This window comes from Branchiostoma lanceolatum, chromosome 12 (genome assembly GCF_035083965.1).
Source record: "Branchiostoma lanceolatum isolate klBraLanc5 chromosome 12, klBraLanc5.hap2, whole genome shotgun sequence".
NCBI lineage: Eukaryota > Metazoa > Chordata > Leptocardii > Amphioxiformes > Branchiostomatidae > Branchiostoma > Branchiostoma lanceolatum.
Genome location: NC_089733.1, coordinates 13,073,040 through 13,097,689, shown reverse-complemented (window position 1 = coordinate 13,097,689; position 24,650 = coordinate 13,073,040). Strand labels below are relative to the sequence as shown.

The 24,650-nt window shown below is 40.1% G+C and overlaps 1 protein-coding gene across 2 annotated transcripts in view; it reads left to right on the top strand.

The window, feature by feature from the left end:
* LOC136446500 (glutamate decarboxylase 1-like) overlaps positions 1-24,650 on the top strand; it is a 57,248-nt gene that overhangs the window by 25,682 nt on the left and 6,916 nt on the right. For both annotated transcript variants that reach the window (XM_066444887.1, XM_066444886.1), the window contains 13 exons: positions 7,248-7,354; positions 7,715-7,844; positions 12,712-12,802; positions 15,430-15,542; positions 18,031-18,146; positions 18,718-18,797; positions 19,990-20,044; positions 20,740-20,856; positions 21,421-21,485; positions 21,929-22,007; positions 22,868-23,017; positions 23,538-23,587; positions 24,486-24,630. In XM_066444887.1, coding sequence (XP_066300984.1) covers positions 7,248-7,354; positions 7,715-7,844; positions 12,712-12,802; positions 15,430-15,542; positions 18,031-18,146; positions 18,718-18,797; positions 19,990-20,044; positions 20,740-20,856; positions 21,421-21,485; positions 21,929-22,007; positions 22,868-23,017; positions 23,538-23,587; positions 24,486-24,630 — 1,298 coding nt within the window. The remainder of the gene's footprint in view (positions 1-7,247; positions 7,355-7,714; positions 7,845-12,711; positions 12,803-15,429; positions 15,543-18,030; positions 18,147-18,717; positions 18,798-19,989; positions 20,045-20,739; positions 20,857-21,420; positions 21,486-21,928; positions 22,008-22,867; positions 23,018-23,537; positions 23,588-24,485; positions 24,631-24,650) is intronic.

The following is a 24,650-nucleotide window of genomic DNA, read 5'->3' as shown; positions in this document are numbered from 1 at the left end:
AATGTTTCCGCCAGTATCATCAAATATACAATGATTACCGTGTCATTGAAAGAATTTTGGCGGTCCATAGCAATTGAACACTCTTTTCTGGTCCAGAAAATATTGGCTGATTTTCAATTCAAAAGTTTCATCGTCAAAGTAGAAGTTCCCGTTAGAAAATGTGTGTGTCAAATGCACTGATAACCGTCTAATTGAAAGAATGTTTAAGGTGTATAGCAATTGAACACTCTCTTTTGAGCTAGAAAAATATTGACTTACTTTCCATTGATGGCAACATGGGAGGAAACCACTACTGTTTCATCGTCAACGTGGATGTTACGTTCCATTACCTCCCTGTAAAACGGATAAATTTGTGCCCGTGTTACGGGTTGCGTAGGTGATCATAAAGTTTCAATTAACCATTCCATATCATTCAAAGTCGGCTAATGAGCGTTGTAAAAGCGCTTCATCTTCATGACCAATGTTTATCGGCACATTCTATGAGGATGAGTCGTTGATGCTTTGGTTTTAGTCGTCCAGAACCTTGTCGACAAGTTACAGTGTAGTTTTGGTATAAAACCTCAGGTTCTCGAGTCCTATCCTTAGTCACTGACGAAAGACAGCGGATGCTGTCTGAAACGTCTGACTGTTTCAAAATCTTATCCAGTTGCTCGAGTAACTGTTTTTTGGCGTATCTTACTACCTGGATGTCTAACCTTCATCAACGTAAGTTACAGTAGTCTTCTTGTGGGGTTTCCAAATGATGCAAAATGACCGTACGAGTCTGTAGCTTTGTTTAGAGCAACCACCACACCAAATTTGTACTTAAATGCTGAATCTGTGTGTCGAGGACATCATGCCAATCTCAACTCAGGAAACCTGGATCCTCTTATGCCACTCGAGTGCTCATTCCTGCCCTCCACCAGCGTTCGTATCTCGGCTGTTCGGCCGAGTCCCGTGTCTCTCCTGAGCGTGCCGATGAGAGTACTGAACTACTGGAGTGTCTGCTGCTTCAATCTGTTTTTACCAAAGTTATATTGGCTAGGTATCCGTGCTCGCATTGCTATTTGTAGAAAGTGAAATGTCTGAAGAAATAATAAAAGGAGCACACAGAATGCAATTTAATAGTCATTATCACTCTGCACATTCTATTACAGCCTGGGACCTTTGATTTGCCCGCTGGTTTGTGTTGTTATTGGTGTGGTATGACTAGCTTTGAATCATAACTCCACTGAGACGCAGTCAAAGCTGTAGACTCTCAAATAGCCTCACAGACAGTCCCAGTGCGACAATTCAACACTCCGAGGTGTGAGGGCGTCGGGGAAGTAACATATATCTAATCCACAGGCACAGCGACTTTTTTTAAAACATTGAATGTTCGACAAAGAGAAATACTTTTAACTAAGTGGGGAGCCTTTACAACATTATTTTACAAAATGTTCATCGGTCTAAAGAATTGTTAATCCATGAGTATCTACAAAATATATAAAATTTCAGATACAACATTTGATAACATTCGCGTTTTTGTCCTCGTATCATCAGATACATATGAGAAAAGTAAACTGTTAAGTTTTCAACACGTACAATGACGCATAAAAAGAATCCATAAGTCTAGTAGAGAAAATACGGTTAATTGACAAATATAGTCTGTCGTCAGATATTTAGCGGGCAATATTAATGAACTTAAGAAAAATTGTTTTCACGGGACTCGGGGTGTCTGATGTATCTTTTGCAAGCTGGCGAACATCTGCGTCGTACCGTAGACACTGTCGTCTGCATTTACCTTTTGCATCTGTTCTTACTTGAGGAAAGGTTTTTTTACATTCATTTCTTACTTCTTCATTCGTTACTTCAACGATCCGGACCCCTATGTTTTTACAGAAATCCTAACTTTCTGAAGATTTCAGCCATGGGGTAGGACGAAAACAGCAATTTGTGGGGTTTATGCAGAACTCTTTTGATCTCATGTGGTTGAATAACTTTTCATCACGCCCTTCGGGAGTTTCAAAGGTTGGTGCGACCTGTGTAATTAAGGCTGAATTGATGACACTGCCTACCTCAAAACAAAACCGAAAACACATTCAACTCCTAAAGGAATTTTCTTCAGTCTACATCTCATCCTCCTACGCGTTTGAGGATCTTGCAACACTTTTCATTTTATCCACCTTGTGCCCAGGAGGATTAGTCAGGCGTCACTATGTAGAAGTAATGCGTGGATATGCATCACATGCGACTTAACACAGAAACCGCCGTTTGATCATAGTCCCACGAGTATGATTCAACAAAACCTGACTCGAGTTAGAGATTAGGATCTAATATATATCCTACTTTGGCAGTCAGTGGTGATTCGTATGCTCAAATCTCACAAGGGACTGACATACAGCATTTAAGATACGAAATACGATCAAGCAGTTTCTGTGAAAGTGGGACGTTTTATATAAGATAGACACACGTCAGGACCGTCGGGATACCACAGGTTCATTCCTGACTCTTCGTTGAACCAACTTTCATTTGACAGATTGGAGTTCATAAGTACTGATTACTGTCCCAACTAAATATTACATACATATAGGGAAAACATACATGCATACATAGTAAAAACATGCATAGTAGAAACATGCATATATAACACATACTTCATTTGGGCGTAAGTAGCTACAGGTTGCTTTTAGAGATAAGAAGTCCCATTGTGTTGGAGCAAAAATCCCATTTCTATTCTTCGGAACACACAATCTCGTGTGTGAATGTTATGTCTGTTGACTTAAGATAGCGAATCTAAAACGTCTTTTAATTCTTTTATTTCCTGTCTGACAAAAATGTCAGATTTGCTGTTTCAGGAACATGAGCAAAATATTAATAGGCCTGAAGAAACTTGAAATTTTCCGCTTGTATTTAGTTTCAGGAAGAAGTCATGAGTGCGCAATGCAAGCCTTCAATTAATGTATCCTAACAAGTTTCTGTTATTTAGTTTGTCTTCGATATATTTGTAGACAAGTGAACACCTTAAGGCCTAGAGCATGTTACAGTAACTGGAGTCGTTTATATGTAAAAACGTAAAAACAAACGGGAAAGTCGATGTTCATGAATATCATTATACTAATTCAGTGGTTCGTCTGACATGCAACCAAGGTTACCCATGGCCAACTACTTACCGAACATAGTTTCTGAAGTATTATCAAGGGCTAGCTTTAGAGTTCGCCAAAACGTATAGGTCATAATCATGATATGTACTTGGCAACTATTCACAGCTTGAAATTCATGTGGGCTTGCTCTAAAACCCATGATTCAATGGTTATTCTTGAGATCTTTTGCAAAAACGTCCACCAACAGCAGTTCATCTTCACTAATCTATTTAGCATCAGAAACTAGAGTTGAGTGACCTTCAGCGGTTCCTGCGTGATTTTGAACATCGCCTCACAGCTTGAAATTTATGTGGGCATGCTCTAAAATCCATGTTCCAATGGTTATTCTTGAGATCTTTTGCAAAAGCGTCCACCAACAGCAGTTCATCTTCACTAATCTATTCAGCATCAGAAACAAGAGTTGAGTGACCTTCAGCGGCTCTTGAGTGATTTTGAACATCGCCTCCCGGTGTGCCGGAGGATGATGACTCCTACATCCTGTTGAAGTGAAGATAAGACCAGGCGATGTTTATCAATATCCCCGGTAGGCTTAACAGTTCGTTCTCACCCACCAATGGTGTTCCCCGTGGCATCGACGTTGGTTCACCGTTGTGCGATGTAACACATAATTATTTTGATCCTGTTAAGGCCCCTATTAAAGACTTTTGGCACCAAAGCTGGATATTTTTCAGAACGAAGTGGCTTGGGCCATGGAGGATGTTTCCATTTATAACATTTATTCAACAAGTATATCTATGTCATTCTAACACCTTTTTGGTGCGTACCTACGATCACAATACGAGCAGTACATTATGTGTAGAGCTAGTTCGGTACTATGGACCAAAATAAAACCGATTTGTTAACAGAATTTGAGATGGTCAACACATTCACACGCGGCACAATAACGCCCGTCGCATTTCTAAAACTTGGATTGCTAGGCAATGTAATAACTTAAAGGTAGTTTCAATTAGATATGTGAACAAATCATTTGTTGATCCGATCCTACAATAGGGGCCTTTAACGATCATCCTCAGAAGGAAACAGTAAATGTACAAGACGGTTATGATTACTGGCCATTACTTGTAACTTTTCCAAAATGCATCGCCAAGAAAACGAAAGATATCGGCTGTCAAGTTTGATTTCTCCTTTATGCACCGTGTATCTTCTCGGTGTCTCGACAGAACTTGAAATAAAACTTGAAATAAAACACAAATGGCGGTGGATTTAAGCTTTTATACCTAGTCATACTGCAGTGTCGGCACGGGTCTCCCTGTTTGAGTGTTACCTGATTGGGCATGGGACCGCTTTCTAAGAACGCAGCTGCAGTACGTGTTTCGTACTTTAGAACGGCTCACTCGATTCCGCCATATGTACAAGATTTCTGGTCGGAGCTCATAAGAGCTTTCAAAGGTAATTTAGCGCGGTTATGTCCAACTTTCCTTCGACGATTGCGACTTTTTCCCTACAAAATGAATGTAACAGAGAACACAGACAGCTGTTTTTCTTTCTCTTCTCAACTTTCTTTTGATGGTTTTGGCTTTATATGGACCCACCTGCTGTATAGTATCTTTCAGCACCGTTAGTTTTAAAATCGTTAATGAATTTTTTAAAGTATGTTCTCGCGACTTTATTCTGCTGCAGACAGTTTAAGTTTTTTAGATTCATTTATTTTTATTAATTAACATAAGAATATATAGGACACAGAACGGATGCACTTAAGCAAGTAGCTAACACCAAACATCGCCTCTGAAAAGAAAAAATGTCAGCTGACAAATACAATAACAAAACAATTCGATAACTGGCTGGGGATTCGAACTTCCACATAGAATAGTGCCCCTGTGGCCATATGTCACTGAGCTTGTACTGCCAGTTTAAGTTGACCTAAAATGCTCTTTGACTTATCTGTTCGGCCAAAGTACCATTTCAACAGGGAATTGCCACAAGCTGAGGATCTGTGCTGATCGATCCACTCTGATACTTCTTTTGTTAAAACGTCTTCCATACAAACAACCAACATCTCGTATTCGCTTTATTCTTTATGCGAGCCTCTGTCTGTGCAATTCAGTGGTTTCCATTGTGTTTCTCCAAAGAAAACTTTAAGTAACGCATCAATCGTCACCCTTATATCGCAGTGTTCGTGTGATACCGTGGTGTTGATAGGGGTTCATATCAGCTGGATTCCAGAAAATCACCCACTAAATAGATTGAAAATCGGAACACCAAGCCCTTCACAACACTCTCCGCGGCTTAGTCTATCTCTTCATCTAAATTGAAACATTTTGGCAAAAGTTCGCTATTGAGAACTGCGTACGTATTTTCACTAAGACAATTCATCACTCCCTCGGTGATATATCCTCACTGTCACCCCAACGCGGAAAGTTCTACCCCAGACAATGGAAAAATCGAAGTCAATCAGTTTAAAGCCCTTGTAATCTGACTCCCAAATACATACGGAATCGTTGCTACAATGTACTGCACAGCTTAATGATATGATAAGAGCTTGCTGCCCCAAACAGACCTTGTGGCTTGTGTCGGCAATGCTGCTTTGGCTATACAGTTGATGGGGTCTGACTTGTATACAAAATGCGCCTTGGAGTAAAAACCCTTGGACAAAAGTGATCTCATTGTGGCTTAGCGGCGACTTGAAGAGCATCTGTTCGAAGACTGATAAGACGTCTACAATCAGGCCCGTGTCTGAATGGACTTGGAATGGACGTCCCATGCATCCATCTAACCAGCAGGTCTTTTGATGCTAAAAGGTATACAGCGGACCCTCTTTTAGCGGGTCGAACATCTTGAAGAAAAGGTCGTACAAATTGTCTCCTCTTGGCGAAGCGAAAGTCTTTCAAGATCTTAAATGACATGTTATGTCGTCTGCACGGACAGCTACGTCTAAGCATACGAGGTATGGAACTTAAAATCTATGTCATTTTACGAAGAAAGCAACTTCTTTTGAAAAATATCAGGACACAATTGGTTTCCTTAGCATGACATCATCGGGAGTGTTGCCCGGACATGGTACGACATCCATGTCTTACTATTCCCAGCTATGTTGACTTTGAAGCAATGGAAGATCCCTTTCCTTGATCCCTTTGATGTGCACATTTGAAAAAAAAACTATACATCCCCGTAAGATGCACAAACTAAAATCTTAACTCAGTCTTATCAAACTAACTAATCAAAAGAACGTTTATTTAATTGTACTCACGTAAGAAACACATTTCAACTGATCTTTACAGTGGATGTTGATAAAGTCAAGTTTTGAAACCGTCCCTAGATTGCAAGATGTCGTCGCTGGTGCTGCCTTTAAAGTCTATAACTATGCCAGTTGTTTTGCATTACGATTTATGCCGCTATGATTGTGAACCATCAAGTTCACATTACACCCTTTATCTTGGCTATATTTCATCAGCATAACGTATAATTTACGTAGACCAGAAAATGGGAGATACAATATTGGCGGCAGCCTAGACTACGACAAATTTGAATGCCATTTAGTGAATGACCTTCCCATACTGTAGTGAAGGTCATATATATAGATGGTCAAAGTTGTACAGCTGTCCCATTGGAGACCCATTAGCCCACTGCGGACTGCGCAGTTAGATACAACTTGCAACACAAAACGTTTTGGGAATCTGTTTATGAAAAAATACTAGCAAATGAAGCCGACGTCCATGTTTTAGTTTATCTACTACTGTTTGATAATGATCAACCTAAGGAACACGCTCGCAAAGCACTCAAAAGCTGATTCCTAATGACTAGTCCTATTGACATAGCTTTTTAATTATCTTTGAGATTGTACTGAATGTTTCATGTAATGATCACTTGAAATGTCAATTTTTGTTTCCTGATTGTCCGGACAATAACAACAATATTAATTTGGCAAAGCTCTTATTGGTATAAAGGTAAAGAAGTCATTCTCAATTGAGATGTAACATGGTGACGCAATGCGGCTCTTAGAGACGTTTAAAACTTATTCTTTTGATATCCCCAAGATCTTCTGCCAGCCAGAAACGCCCCAGCCATCATCATATTGTTCCTGGTGAACTATATTTTCTGTTGTGTGATTCTCTTGTTGATACCATCGTAGATATAAATAAAAAAGGACAAATTCTTAAAGAGGTTTTTCTTCTACTCTCCTCCAAGATCTTCTGCCAGCCAGAAACGCCCCAGCCACCACCACGCTGTTCCTGAGTAAAGTAGTGGAGATCCTGTGCGACTATGTCCGCAAGACGTACGACCGGAATGAGAAGGTTTGTCTGTTTGTTTGCTTGTTTGTTTGTTTGTTTTGAATAGATTGTGAACCGCCTTTAGACGTAGCAGACCAGTTTTGCACTGTAAGTACAAGCAGCGTAAGGCCAGACTTTAAGTTTTGTTGAAGTTACACCGGGATGGACCCCTACTCTTTTCTATAAGAGCAGTGGGTTTTTTTTTACTCGACTTGTGGTTCTCCTCAAACACGGTACCTCCACGGTACGTCCATATTACTCATTTTCATTTGCTTGAGGAAATATTTGTAAAAGTGCCTTTCGAGTTTCCAGCCTGCTAGGTATTCCAACTAAGAACCTTTATATTCTAAGTCAACAAACCTAATACATTGTCATCTTGCCAAGGTGGTGGACTTCCACCATCCTCAGGACCTGAAGAAGTTCCTGGATCTGGAGATTCCCGACGAGCGGCCGGAGACACTGGAGAAGATCCTGGAATCCTGCCGGGAAACTCTGAAGTATGGAGTCAAAACAGGTCAGTTTTTTTGTCTGTTTACTTGTTTGTGTGTTGGCTGGTCAATACACGCATTATGTTAACGTACGTATTATCATAAATTCCATTTGTATCGCAACATTACATTATGTAAAGTATTTAACTTTAACTCCAACACAAAAATTGGGACTTATCAAATTTTCGACCAGTCGTTTGTTCTTCTTCAGGATGAATAAGGACCTATTTGATCTGCACACGGGTATAATTATGAGTCCTTTTTCATATTTATGTACATGTATTACATAAAATACACATTTGTTTCAATGACAGGATTGAATACTTGTAACAGTGTAGCTTTATATTACTGACTGTATACTACTCCAATACGTTTGAAGTGGAAAGTACTTAGCCTCATTCTGAAAAGCAAAAGTCGGAGACAACATGGCAATAAGAGATGGCAGACTTCACCAGCTTACCCATATTGCTTTGCGATCCGTCCAGTCTCTCGGACAAAACTAGAATCGCAGAAAGGCACACACACACACACACACACACACACACACACACACACACACACACACACACACACACATATACATACACACACACACACACACACACACACACATACATACACACACACATACACATACACACACACACACACAGAGATTAACCAAAAATACTACTTTGCTCCTTTGACATTATGATGAATTGATCATGAGGTAATGATGGTGATTTGGTGAAATTGATTTTGATGACCATAGTTATAACGAGCCTTGATGATGAATATGCTTATGGACATAACTATATGGTGATTACAATCACATTATATGTATTGGTTGGTAAGTACATGTATTATGTTGGTTTGCTACACTGACTTGAGCAATAGTGTTTTAACAAGGATTAAGTACGCGTCAATCTGATACCTAGTAAAGATGCTAAAAACAGGTTTGTTTGTACCAAAATGTGCATCAGCAATGGTGGGAATGTGTAACATACTATATGTATTAGACAAACTTAAATGTACAGCCAATGCACTATTGAGTAACCTTCAAGCCTGCTCGGGCGATCAGCGTAAGTTGGTGGCAGTTGGCAGCAGTTCTAATCGGTTGGAAACGCTTCGGTATCGAGAGAAGCAAGTGTGTTTTACATGTCATGTGTGGCCGTTTACCTCCGAGAAGCCGTCGTTTCGGTATGTGCGGGCGGTCCATCAACTCTTTGCATCAGATAGGCTTTTGCAAAAGAGGATTAAAGGTTGGTCGCCGGGGTGTCTCCAAACGGCTGTCCTCGGGGATACATTCACCACGGCTTGTCACAGCGTCGCATTGGAGGGTGGTTTGCCCGAAATGGGATCATCAATAATGTCTTGTAAGTGTACACGGGCCATAAATGTCGCCGATCGCACCGCTGACTCTTCCATCGTTTTATGGTTGTTTCATCGTCACGTTACATGCTACCATGTCCTCTCTACTGACGGTTACTTACTTACGCGCCGATATTTCCCTTGCCACTGTCGCCAGATGTAAATATTTGAATGTATCTACCAAAGAGGCTTGTTAAACCAAATGCTGTACTTCTCTATGCTATCAAGTCGTATGCTTCACCTGTCTTGGCTAATGACGGAGAAACCACGCTAATTGCACTAATGGAGAAGTTACATCCGTCAACCACATTATCTACCCGCGTATCACGTTAAGTCGGGCTGGAACAGACTGGCGCTGGTTTTCTGTACGGTTTTGATACGATTGTCTGCAATCGGTTCAGTCATTAACACACTGTGATAGCGTCCCTATGGACCCCCACTCTACTGTGATTACATTATTACCTTGCGCAAGGAACCAAAAGCACTTAAACATTTCTCAGTGAAAACACATCGCAACTACATCCTTAATTACACATTGCATTGGTTGGTAGAAGAGACAGTCAGAACTTTGAAAAGCTGTCACCTTCGCTCGTTGTTTTTTGTTGCATGTTGCACCGGTACATGAGCATAAACAAACATAAAAAACATACAAGTATGTGTTCTCTGGTGTGTATGGGTTGACACAGCTGTTTAAATCATTTGTAGGAAATCGTCAGATGTTAAATTCTTGATGGAGAGAATGAGAGACAGAATGAAAGAAACACAGATACTCAGACTGAGAAAGAAACCTGGAGACAGAAATTGGGACAAAGAGACATAGAGAGAGAGAACAAGAAGATGACCATAGATGAGTCCTTCAACTCTTCTTTTACAAGTTCATGCCATTTTTACCGGTAATTCTATTACAGCTCCCCACGCTGATGCGCCCAGGACTGTCGTAATGCAGCCTCGCATTGCTCAGGCCACTAAAGCTTCCAACCGTCTCTGTTGATGCTGTGTGACGCTTAAACTTGCGTTGGGCACTACCAACTTTAAATCGGGCGCTCTTCAAAAACATCATTGACAAAACTAAGGCATTCCTTACCGACGTACGAGAAAAAAAATCGATACGTTCCAGTTCCGTAGACATGCCTATTACTCATCGCCTAATAGAGGAGTCATACACTGTGCATGTTCTATTCATGTGGCTAATAGACCGGCTCGTGTGTCGTACTGCAGTAATGTGCTGCTGATTTGAGTCTAGTCGAGCGCAGCGCGGTGTCTGACGCACGGGGAATGAATAATTCACGGCGAGCTTAGCTTCTGCAAATGTAGCAGAGTGGCAGTTCTTCTTGCTTGCTAACCGCATTGGTTTGGAGAATGCTCCCGCTGGGAAACTAAATAACGTGTGTCGGAATGAAGTCCTAGGATTTCCAAGGTGACCTCTCCAGGGAATCATGCGGTAATCCCCCCGCTGTGTGCAATCAGGACGATCGGTCCACCAAAAGACCTAAGTCCATTGCCACCTTATAATCACCTTTGTGGTAAGCGAAACGGTGATTGTGCCAGGCCATCTGACTCTGTTAACGTCTACGATAGACAGTGGGGATTCTCTCAGAACATAACCTAACCGCTATCATCTTGAAAACAGACTGGCACACTTTAAAGTACATCGCTACAGGGCGTTTGCGGCATTTCCTAGGAAATGGGTTTGGTATTCAGTCACAATATGCCTTGGGTCATTTGATAGAAGGAGAGCTTTATACAGACTTACGGTTGACAGTCATCTGTCTGTAGTATTGCCCACCGGTTCCGATTTAAAAGACAGCAGTAAAGGTAAGATAACAAAATATAAAATGAACTGACATACTTTAAAGTCTATGGCAACAGGGTGTCTTCTGCATTTCCTGTGAAATAGGCCCGGATTTTCAGCTGCCGTTTGCTTTGGGTCATTTGGCTGAAGGAAAGTTTGATGGTCATTAGTCAAAAGTTGACAGTCATCGGTATGCTCACCAGTTCTCACTTGAACATCAGCCGCAAGAGAACGTATCAGATATAAAATGGGTGTCAATGTTCTCTTTCTCTGGAAAGGAGTTATATAATAATCATGTCCCACTAATATATAGATCAAAATCACTCAAAGAAAACAAATTGCGTAATAGAATCTTCATAGGTCCGTAGGAACAGCGTCTCTGATTGGCCAGGGTTTTTGATCAGTAATTGGTGATGGAATTTTGAAGACTATTTCGTGACCATCAGATAAAATGCCTACCGTATGTATAAGCAAACTCCACACGTTAACTGCACGGAAAAACAAGTTGAAATTCTAGTCTTGACAACTTGACAAGAAGTTCAGCAGTTGCAGAAATCTAAATGCAGAATCTGAATTTCCACCGACAAAAGTTCTTCTTTTCTGTTGATAAGATTTTTCATCCCCCAAGTCTTCAAGCACAATCCCATTTCTATCACTCAAACCAGGACATTTCTTGAAACTTGAACAGAAAACCAATTAAGAAGCGTTCTATCTACATCATAGAGCTAAAAAGGAAATGGAAAACTATCATAAAATGACCCAAACTGTAGAACAAGAAGCAACAAAAGTAAACTCTGATGATGGCATTTTAGAACTTACATCAATGCCCTAAGCTCCAAAGGACGCGAAGATGCTAGGCTGTCTAAAAGTTAGACACTTTGAAAGGACCTTGCCGGCGTTTGATTATCTCACGTCGCCAGGTCTTTCAATGGAGTTGAACCTGGTGTGAAATCTTCACCCGTGTTGTCATGTCCTTCTTAAGTGGATCTTAAGTTCTGTCAAATGTTACAACCAAATGCTATGCAAATTGCCCTTTCTTTATCTAGACTCACTGTACAGGAAAAATCTACTTTACCCGCCTCGGTAGAAAATGTGACTTTGAATGCACACAGTGGAGTGGAAGGAACTGCCGGATATTATATGTAGATTACATTTGGATAGGATCGCGGGGGAATGGTTACGTAAAAGCTTTTTGGTTATGCGTTTACTGTTCGTTCTTGGAAAACAGGAAATTGGACGAACGCTAAGATGTGTACTTACTATCTATGCAATTCCGAGCCGTTTTCGCATTGACGAAGGATGGAATATTTACATTTCACTATCAGCATTTATGCGTCGCAGGGTCTGATTTAATTTTTCATTGACGTCATCGAACTATGCGGTAACATATTTTTAACGACAGGAGACAGAGAAAAAGTACAGTACTTCCATTTCATAATGTTAAGAATTAACCTTTTAACATTAATGTTAGCTAAGTCCTCGTAACTCTTCCACCCAGCCAAAATAGGCCGTAACCTTGTAGAATATAATAATTATATCCTAACACACATAATCACAATGTATTTATGCACACACTGAAACATCGTTTCTCACAATAACGTTAGAAAGCCGAACACGATACAAATTCCTTTCACAGGTCAAACTATGAGATCTGCGAACTTTCTTAACCATGGCCAATTTGTCAAGTATGATTTCTATCAAGGCTTTTCAGATATTCATCTCAAATGTCTTCAACTTGCCATTTTCTTTAGGACATCCCCGCTTTTTCAACCAGCTGTCCAGCGGGATGGACGTCATTTCCCTGGCTGGGGAATGGCTCACGGCGACCGCCAACACCAACATGTACGTACCGGTCATCTTTACCTCCGTGAAAACGGGTGTACTGTTTTTGGTCTGCGTGTTTGTTTGTCATTAATTGTGCGCGCTCGTAGGTGGTCCGTGCATATTTGTTCCGAAGGCAAGCAAGAAATTAATTATTTTTCGACGAAATCAGGAACCCGAGGATTGCATGTTCACGATAATGGAACATGCAATATATGAAATGAAAACGGTTGTGTTTTGTCAACAAATTTACAAAAACTCAAAAAGAGGTATGAGATCTTCTCGCGCGATCGACTTCTTGTTACTGTATGAAATTGCTTGTATAGATACATTTGAATACATGAAGAAATATGACATGTTTGCATTTAAGTGCATGTTCATGCAGTCGATTGATGAGCATAAAGTGTTGAACCAAGGGTATCAGTAAGTGATGATGAGTCCATCGCTAGTAGACCAACTCCCACGTACGTGTTAATTATCATAACTCCTTTATGGCCTCTTTCGTGTCAATCATCGAACTAGTTTATGACCCTTTTTGCTTTCCACTAAAGCCGAAGCCATTGTGAGTGATCAGAACTCTCTTTAGTAACAGAATTGTATTGATAAAGAGGTGTATTTTGTACATTTTCTGTCATTCGTTGTCTTTCAAGTCATACTTTTACATCTTGGATCCTATTAGAATTATAAAGTCATAGGACATACTAATCTAATTTTAGTCGCTTGGTGGTTTCCACCCAATGGAAAGGGGTCCTAATTGACTCAAAATTCAAATGACCTTGCATTACAACTGGGCATTTCTCGCTACATTTTGGGAATAGGGGCTAATCTAGTTAGACAAATGATGCCATACTTCTAATGAGAATCTAGCTCAGGGTTTAAGTTCTTCGCAGTCGTTGTTTGGGCCTATCGATTGGACGAAGTCTGCTGTGGAACCAAAAATGTCGAAGTCAACGAACTTATTACCGAGCTGATAAATGTACACTTGTGTCGCTAAATGTCATGCCGCTAGGTAACGTTCTTCAGATGAAACCTGCGCTATTTCTGTGGTGAACTGTTTCACGTCAACATCCGACCATTCCGTGAGACTTGCAAATTAAATCAGAAGGCATGGCAGTGCAATCTGCTGGCACAGATAGGCAAATTTCTTCAATTTCATGTCATTTTCTTCGCATAAATGTGTCACCTATGTCAGTCCTAGGCACGAACTGTCAGAGACTGGACGTCCCTTCCTCCCTACAACGGACCAGATCCGATATCAGTATCCCTGTATTTGCCAATATATTTATCTGCTGCTTGACAGTGTATGTGTCAGATATACATCGATGAAAAGAGCAAATACGTGTGTGTCCTTCCTCTGAAATGTCAGCTCTAAATATTGATGGTGAATAATTCTTTGCCCGAATAGAACCATTAGTAACCGCTATGTTCTGTATATTGGACTGCCGGTCTTTTACAGGAAGGTCCACAATGGCGTGACAAAACCTATTTAATTGGTCAATATGTCATAGCAAATAAAATTACAAGCTTCAGTGCCCAATGACATCGCATTTACTATCTGTGAGCATGCGTATGAAAGAACTCGAAGAGAAAGACGCGAGACAGCTACGAACGGAAACAAAATCCATACTAAAGGTTTGAGGATGAAAAAATGCAAGTTTTATTTGAAGCAAGGGCGTGATTTTCCACTCTTCGCATGAAAGAGTGCTCCAATAACCCGGCTTAAACGGTAAATTGACCTTCCAATATGCTGTTACGGTCTTGGTGCTTTTGAAACAACAGTTAAGCCGCCTTAAATCGATTGGTGTATCTAGGTCATACAGATAGGCCAGCGGAAGAAGGAGATTCTGATCGTCTTACCATTTGGGTTTTATCCTTTAGGTTGGTATCTATCAGAAATAATCTTGTGTCAGATGAAACAGTAAATTGTTCTGTCACTGTATGTAGTGTCTGACCCCAAAACACATCGTTTTCTATTAGATGTACAACGAAAGGTAAAGCCGACATAAATCACCCAAAAGATAATACCCAGTCACATTTATCGTATACGATCGTCGCAAGATCGCAAACTGAGGGCATTCTTTAGGAGAAGGTCGTAACGTTACATGTGATGTACAACATTTAGCTGTCTTGTTACGGAAAATGCTGTCTTGGATCCCTTTCTGTGGTTGGTTGGTTGGTTGGTTGGTTGGTTGGTTGGTTGGTTGGTTGGTTGGTTGGTTGGTTGTGTCACAGCCTGCTTGAAAATTCTACGACATCAAAATCTTACGGCGACCTATTCATTACAAATGTGACCACGCCGTTACATAAGATTGAACAAGCAAAAATACTGTAAGAAAAAACTATGAAACAGGCTACAAAGTGAAAAATTTAAACGTGAAGTCAATGTCGACTTCCCTTAGTGTACTCTGACAGCGTACTGATTCCTGGTGACTGCTACTCATGCTGTGTGAAAAATGATATGGAAAATGTGGATGCATGTTGTAATTACATTCAATCCAGCCTGTCAAACGTTGTCATTTTGTAGTTTTCTAAGTCAGCATTCTTGTCATACGCTTTTGGATCCTCTAGTCCCCGTAAACATGATAAGAGGTACATGATAGGCAACAAAATCCTCCTTACACTCGGTATCTTCCGTTATTTCCCTCTAGGTTCACGTACGAGATTGCACCTGTCTTCATCGTCATGGAGGAGATGATCCTGAAGAAGATGAGAGAAATCATCGGTTTTCCCGCCAAAAGTGGAGACGGTATTTTCAGCCCAGGTATGTCAATCAAATTGTAATCCGAAGGCAATAATTGGCTGTGATTGGTGACGGTACAAACGTTGTCATTGAGAGGTGCACGCTGCGAGAACTAATTTCTCATGCAAATCAAGCCCATCCCATTTGATTTAGATGTGACGTCTAGTTACTGCCTACCACCTTCTCATGTTATCTTAGAAAGTTATCTAAGAAAGCCATCTTAGAAAGTTATCTTACAAAGTTATGTTCGAAAATTATTTCAGAAAGTTTCCTCGGGGTGTACGGGGACGACTTGTTGCCTTGGACTTTCTCTCATGTAGATCGCACAGTTGGCTTCTTGAGACTACATGACATTCATTCTACCAAGACGGCAAACAACACAATCACTTCATCCTGGCATGCCTTTGATTTTTTTTCTATCTTAAAAAAATATGCGAGTCACTAGAGTCAATAAAGCACTTCGAATGAAATCTAAGGTCCCATTTTCAGTCATCCATATCCATGTTTCCAACTTTTGTTTAATTTCTTAATCATAAATGTAGATACAAGAAAGACAGAATAAGAATAACATACGCGTGTTTGTCGGCTCATCCTCCCACGCAACAGTTGCTAGCGAACGTCTGTGAACTTCTCACAAGTGTAGCTGCAACTCCCAAGTTCAAAGTCATGCGAAGGTTAGCCGTTGAAAGGGGTAGATTAATTGTGCCTAATGTAGCAGGAAGATAATGCACCATTAATCACAGAGGAGAAGGTTCCCGAGTATTAATAATTGGAAACAGTCGCAAATTTTCGCGATAACTATGCGATTACGACAATGGAGGCTAATTATCTTTCTAAGAGATAAGTATGAACTCTGCTTCTTCAAAGCGGCGCATTCCAAATAGTAATTTTTATGAAAATTGCTACTTCAAAATGAAAATAAATTTTATAGTTCGACAATTACGGTTAGTGCTCCTGCTTTCTATTTGTTTGTACATTGAGGGAACTGTACACTGAGGGTTTGTACATTTTCTAGTTTCACGTTGCCTGTATTACTTACTTCCACCGGTTTGCTACAGTACGTATTTCCTCAATTATGTGTACAAAATATCTTAAGAAACAACAGATAGAATCGTATTTCATTCGTAAGAGACTCCTAGTTCCGAACTGTCCGATGGTATTTCCATTCTACACGAGGCTATAACTATAAGTTAGGCCACAGGAGAAATGCAGTGACATTTTCCCGGGCGGCTACCTAGATAATAGCCGACGTTAGCCGCCGCTTTGGACACAATCAATTCCTTCTCGGTCTGTTTCCTCGACTAGGCCTTCACAGCCGCGGTGTTGATTGAAAAACGGTCCCCCGCGGAAGCAAGCCATTATTTTTTAGTACTTACAGATGTTCACCTCGCCTTAGGTCGCAATCATTTGATCGACGCGTCGCTGCGTGGTGCGTGTCGGTTGGAGCTATCGCGAGCGGGAGAAGACTTTAGGGGGCTTGCCTATCAGACAGTCGGAGCGTTGACAAATGGCTTCATACTATCTGAAGTTCCGACATTCATGACGCTGGCGCCGGCGTGTATCTCCCAAAGAGCGACTCAAAAATGTACAGCGAAATTACATAGGATTACATGAATGTCATGTTCTTGAAGCAATCTCAGCCATACTTTTGACATGTGGTGAGCTAGTCTTAATGTATATTAGAATTCTTATTAGATCGTATGTTTATATTGTTTTGAATTAATCAAAAACGCTGCTTCATTTATTAAAACAACGTAAAATGTTGTGGGTCCCTCCTTGGTGCTGAACAGTTTGCTGCGGTTGTCATAGTATCTGCATGGACGTCAGCTCTCACAACAGGCAAAGATCAATGGCTGGAAATGAACACTAAGTGCATTTCATCGATTGAAAGACCCATCATGCACAATACAAGTAATAGGGCCCCCAACAGTTTCCAATCTCTTCTCCCCACGCTTCGCCGCTAGAGCGTCCAACGGGCGCGAAGAGAGCCATACCCCCCGCGGTCGGCTAATTTCCTCCGTGTTTCTTAGAGAGGAAACGTTTCCGCATCAAACTGTAATTGGGGTTTTCTACTCATTCACCCATAGACAATCGCAAATTACTTTCGTACAAAACTTAAATCTGCTGTCGAGTTCTTTAAGCTAACATATAAAGGGATAGGGAAAGATTGGATATGCTTTAATGCTGCAATACAGTTTTGTCTATTTTGTATCATATTCTTAAACAACATTTGAAATAATCATGTTTTCATCCCTATCATGAAATCATTTTTTCTCACTTGTCAAAATCAAAGTACAAATACAAAGTATGATACGGAAACAAATTATGAAATTAAAGGACATAGGCAACTACAAAATAGAAAAATAAGATCAAGGGAGCAATAAGATAGATTGAACAGTCGGAGTGCGTGTGTACAATCATGATTTATACTTAACAAAGTGCCGCACAACTGGCAGTTTTGTTTAACTAACATTAAGATTTGTTTAACCCATTTTTCAATTTTGTACAGGCGGTGCAATCTCCAATCTGTACGCCGTGAACTGTGCACGCTACAAGTTCGTACCAGACGTCAAAAAGAAGGGACTCAGGGAAGCACCAAAACTCGTCATGTACATTTCAGAACATGTAAGTTAATTTCTCTCTGAGCATGGTGAAGTATAACATATCAACGGTACGTTACGGTTAAAAGAATTCACAGACTGCGTACTTCAAGTCGTAACATGACAGAAAAAGCAACATATTCTTCAATAATATGATATGAACTTTAATTTTAAATGGCATGGTTTGGAACAAGGCAGACACTGCCAGATATAGAAATGCAACGTGCAGTTTGTTAATGCGTGCACTTAGATTGCCTCTTGTGTTCTTGAATCTGATTCAGCACTGGCTGCTTTTCTAAGCCCATTATATCAACAGCAACCCTTTGCATTCTCTCATGTTTTGAGGCAGTGCCAAATAGTGTTATAAAGGTACAAATATGAAGTGGGATCTGAATTGCCTTAGCGCCGCTTGTTCAAAGGAGCATGAATGACCGAGGGAGTTCTTGTTATACATTAACGATAGTGCTGACCTCATCTGAATTGATCAAATGGTTGGTATGAAATTAACAGTTACTAAAACAGGAAGTAAACTGTTCATTTTTATCATCTAACATTTCTTTCAATCAACTATAAGTATTTATGACACTTTGTTACAGAGCCACTATTCTTTGAAGCGCGCTGCTGCCATAGTCGGGATCGGAACGGACAATGTCTATGGGGTAAAGTGTGATGAACGGTAAGCTTGTGATGTCTTATTCTTGCTTTACTCAAATGTATGTGCACGGCGCTACAAACTTCCACACCATTAGTCTGTGTGTATGAGTGCGTTTCAAGGTATACGCACCAAACTTTGTATGATCAAGCAGTTTCCTGCATAAAATGTTGCACTAACGTGCTATCAGGTTGTTGTTGACTGAACATGAAGCACACATCAAAAATGGGTATATTTTACAAAATATGAGTCATAGCTAGCATTGCTGTAAGCAGCTAGTGATGTTTGCAAGTCTATCCAACTGATATGAAAAGATAAAGTGTATCTATAATTCAAAGATGTGAATGTTTTATTTTCTTAGACTTCAAGTACCAGCTTCTAATTGTCATCATTGTCAATTCTGTTACTTCATAGTTCGCTACAAATTGTGATTCAAAAGAAAATGTGGACGTGTTCTCACCACTACTTAATAAATATTCAAGACGTGCGTAATTCTAGGCGATGATTACTATGTCAAGAATGTATGCATTAATAATGGCTGGCATTCGCCCGAAATGGGAATGCACTTTCGAGAAAATTACTCCTAATGCCTGCCTGGCATATGGTTGGATAGTTACAAATGGGCACTTTTTCCTCCAAATGGAGCGTTGTGGAACTCTGTAAAGGCATTTTGTTACAATGAATAAATCTTCTTAATGGATTGAATAAAAGCTGTCAAGAGCACTCGAGCGAGAGATGTGGTCTCAATCTATTAGATTCCATAACTAATTTATGATCCGTTTACATTTACATGTTATACTAGAAGTTCAACGATGCGCAGAAGACTACTTATTAGTTACTTTAGTCGTAAAGGTATCAGAATGGAAAATGACAAATCAAAGAATTGTACCGGTTTATGAGCATGGCGGATAACATTAATAATTTGACAACTTGGAAGATGATACATGAAGAGATTTTGTTTCCGACATCTAGTTTCCAAAATTTGAGAGAAAAAAAGGTTGTCTAATTTCTGATGAGCTCGGTTACATCAGGAAGATTGAATATCTTCTGAGTACAAAATAATTTTGACATTGTTTCCATATTGGTGTGCTTTTATGTTTTACATGATAATATATAGAGAGGTATAACATTTAGAATTATACACGTTATTGTAATCTCGTTGTAATCTATTCACGGTTGATTACACACGCACCTTATCATTTTTCCTTTCACACAGGGGAAAGATGATACCATCGGACTTGGAACGAAAGATTCAAATCGCAAAATCGAAGGTAGATATGGTTCTTTATTGTTCTGTTAAATAGTGGGCGAGAATAGGTTTTCGGCCTGTAGATAAAAATGATATTGATGCACATGACGTTCTCAAAATGGTTTAACTTGTTAGAAACTGGGCATTGAAAATATTACGAAAACAGAATCATCAAGTCTACGATATTGTAAGGTTTAAAACGTTTTGTATGCCTTCCTTTCATCGCATTAGTAGCAACTTGGTCAAGTATCAATCAGCATCATGATGATGATACAGAAGACGACAGTTTCATTATGTTGCTTGACAACTTGTATTGATGCTGGAATATCATCAGTTAATAAATTTTACATCGTTTCCTATGGTTCTCCTTGAATTTCTTCCTAAGGGCCAGGCCAGGTCACGTACGTTGTGTGACTGTCGCGCGATCGCGAACCGTACATCTTTAGGTAGTTGTGCATGCGTCCTGCAAAGTTTAGCTGTCTTGTAACGGAGAAGGTTGTCTTAGAAGGTTGCCTGGTTCTTTAACAGCCATCTTGCAACGTCAATGTTTAGTGGTGGCGCTAACATATTGTATTAAGTTTATCAACTTGAGTGCGTCACCACTACGTCTGTCATGTCTCCTCATTTGAATAAAAAAAAAGGCAAAAGCGTCGAAATCGTGCGGCGACCTACGACGAATATGACCGCGCCTTAACCACTACCGTATGCATATTACAGGGAGAAACACCGTTCTTTGTCAGTGCCTCCGGAGGCTCGACCGTGTATGGCGCCTTCGACCCGCTGCACGACCTAGCGGACATCTGCCAGAGACACAAGATGTGGCTCCACGTTGACGTAAGTCAGCAACGATTTATATTATATTGAGAGTCGGGAAGATGGCGGCAGAACAGACAATCTGATTACTGCTTTCGACCTTGTATCAGAATGTTTTCTTCAGAATAACAAACTTTTAAAACAGAATAACAAATAACAAACTTACGTTTATGCACTCATTCGTTGTTGTTTTCTAAGACAGGGTAAGGTAGGGCACTCGTGTAAAATAGCCTGTCAGTATATAGGATTTCCGTTTGCAATACCTTGATTAGCCTGGGGGTCCCAGGTGTCCCTATTAAGTTTTCTTGTAATGCAGCTACGATCAACGAGGATGAGCAGAGGACGTCTTAGAAGTCAGAGACAAATTAGACGAGTTTCCGTTGCTCTTTTATGGCGACAATAATGTTTGATGACAATAGTCTGAGAGAATTTTGTTATAGTTTCTTTTTTAATTCTTGAGAAGCTCAAATCGGCCTGCGGGCCACTTTGAATCGAGGTAATTAGGAAAGACAAAATATATCAAATCTATAAAAATTCGTAACAAACAGTGGTATCCTAACACATGTCTTGTTTGGCCCTCCACAGTGCGCCTGGGGAGGTGGAGTCCTGCTGTCCAAAAAATACAGGAAACGACTCGACGGCATTGAAAGGTAGGATATACGAAATTCACAGAGTTGAGCGTCATCGTAAAAGGACATGAAATAACTTCATGAAAGAATATGGTCCTTGTAATTTCTTTAGGGTCTTAGCATCTGGCACCAAAACGTCTTATATCAGGCCAAGACAATGACGTCTTAATACTTTCGATTAAGATATCGTTAGTCACTGTGGTATTGAATGAATAGTGACGTAAATAAAGGCCATAGTGTGTTGACTCTGTGGTCTGATTGACATTTTATGTCCAACGCCTACGTTCATGTATTGACAGAAGTTCCATGGCCCTACGGGGCATTTCACGTTAGATTCATTTGATGTGCGTTGATGTTGAAAATCGATGATGTACGATTTAGATGGTCTGTAGTGGAAAAAGTAATAAAAGTTTTTAAATAAGATTAAGATCTTCATTTTTGTACTTCCTTTTGACCTGCTTTAGAGCTGACTCGGTGACATGGAATCCACACAAGTTGATGGGCGTCATTCTGCAGTGCTCCTGTCTGCTACTCAAAGAAAGCGTACGTATCCATTATCATCGTTCACGGGTTTCTGTATCTAAAGCCTGCAGCTGCATTTAGTCTCTCTAGATCTTCAACTTCTTCCTCTTCGTCTTGCGTCTGGCAAGCTTCTTTTCTGTCATAGGAGGGACGTATCCATACAGTCATCGTTATCTTCTTTCTATGCATGTTTTAACGTCTTCACAGTGGTAGCCTAGCGTTTGTTAAGTCGAACGTCTGGTATCTTAACAACATTTCTATCCCCTTTTATCTTTATGGATTAAATACTTACAGTTATCACAGTTTGGATGAAAACCAACGTGACGATAAATCGATTTATAGAATGAAAGGATATGTCTCTGTCCACCTTTACACAAGGGCGACTTTGATGTTCTCCTGCAAAAGTTGCGATAATTTTATCAGACAAGTGAGATACTTCCAACAGAGATACCATGTCTTGATAAGGCCGTGTACATGCTGGTGCAAGACAACAATAAATTGCTAAAAGTAACGAAGTTCGAAAGGATTGAGCATATAAGAATTAAAGACGAAAAAGATATGCAAACCTGCTCAAAATCAAAATGTGTATTTTTGGTCGCAAATGTATTCACGTCCTTCAGAAAACACGTTATCACCTGAACTCAAAGAGCTTTGGATGGATTGTTATGAATAATGGTATATCTTGTCATCTTTTAGGTTCCTGGTAGCTTTCTTCTTCTACTGGTATCTCATACTGTGGACTTGCTTTGGTCACAGATATTGGGTAGGAGACAGCCTTTGTAAGAAACGACCTCAGACCGCCTAACAGTTTTCCGTCGAACCGCAGGGATGTTTTCGTTGCAGACTGTGAAACAATTCTTTTTTTTTTCTTTGCATTACAGGACCTACTACAGCGGTGTAACTCCATGAGCGCGGACTACCTGTTCCAACAAGATAAGAACTACGACGTGAGCTACGACACCGGCGACAAGACCATCCAGTGCGGCAGACACGTGGACGTCTTCAAGCTGTGGCTCATGTGGAGAGCAAAGGTACACGCTGTTTGTCAAAATTCAGTATTTACCGATGCAGGGTGTTATTTTCTTTCTCAGTTATTGTATTTTGTCTAATGACAGTAACGCTAGACGATGCAATCCTCCCATCCACATTCCATATCTGCTTGGTCTCGCTCGACTGTTTTCTTCCATGTTATTGCTTGGCCATTTCTCCTTCCTGATCATGATGTATTCTACAACTCACGTTGTCTTTACAAGAGTGGGACCAGTCATAATGCAAATGGTAAAAATCAAAGGTTACTAACATCATTTCTACAATTATAATGATGGTATGTAATGATATGTGAGTGTAGCTTGTGCTGTTAGCAAACAGCAAATAGCAAATGATGTTGCGTAGCTATGTCCTTAGCATGTTCATAGCAATATGTTTTATAATTTCAACGCAGTAACAATCTTTCATCTTCAGAAAAAGTATAAGAAGGGTAAATAAAAGTTTTCAAACAGTTTCTGCTGTGTCTGGAAAGGTTCATACAATCGGAATTCTTCTGATTTTCAGGCAACGGTTGGATTTGAGGCGCAGATCAATAAGTGTTTCGACCTGGCACAGTAAGTATTTCCTTGAGCAAATATATTTGATGTAAAAAAAAATCTTCTGTTTTATACAAGAGTATAGAATATATGCATTTTCAGTATAAATTACTAGTAAGGCCACAGCAAGTTAATTTTATGGATGACATCCTCCATAGACTCATAAACTAATGAGATAGGGCGGGAAAAAAACAAGGCGGGCAAAAAAAACAAGATTCCTATATTTTGAGATCATAAATCTTGTTAAAGTAGAATTGAGGCGACTAAACATGATATCACAACCAACAGGTCTTTTATTCCTGTATTCAACCTATGAGGTTTCATATATGATATAAAACCTCCTTGATTCAACAGTAAACGTGTCCTTGTAGATGTGTATACATCTCAATAGAATAACTACAGCAAATGCAGAAAAGAGCTTGTTGTACCATCATCTGAAGAAACTACACTGGGTATTCATATACAATGAAACACCTTAGACTGTCAACAGTAAACTGTCCTTGAATATGTGTATACAGCTCAAATAACTAGAATAAATGGCAGTATACGACATATTTGCCAATTTTTGGCATGTTGACCACCGTCGGATTGCAATGAAATTTCCAGGGTTTTTTTTCCTAAATCGGGCGAAAATTAATGAGCGCGCTGATGTCATCCATAAAAATTACTTGCTGTGGCCTAATCTAATTTGCTGACGAATAAATTGCACCATCCTTGAGACTGTTTGACTTTTGGGCTAATCCACATTTTATATGAGAAGAGAAGAGAACGGTTCATGTTATAGAACAGAGAATAAAGCTTTTACTCCCTTTTCTGTGGTCGATTTTATTTTCTATTTCCATGCAAGACGGAAACGTTGCGCTACAAAACGACTGACTCAACGCATAACATACTGTACTGTACTGTACTTGTGTAGCTACATGACCGACAAGCTGAAGGCAAGAGAAGGTTTTGAGTTGGTGGTGGAGGAACCAGAACTTACCAACATCTGCTTCTGGTACCTGCCGCCGAGTATACGGGACCTGCCCGACGGACCCGACAAGAGGGACCGGCTTGCTCAGGTCAGTGCAGCCGATACTTG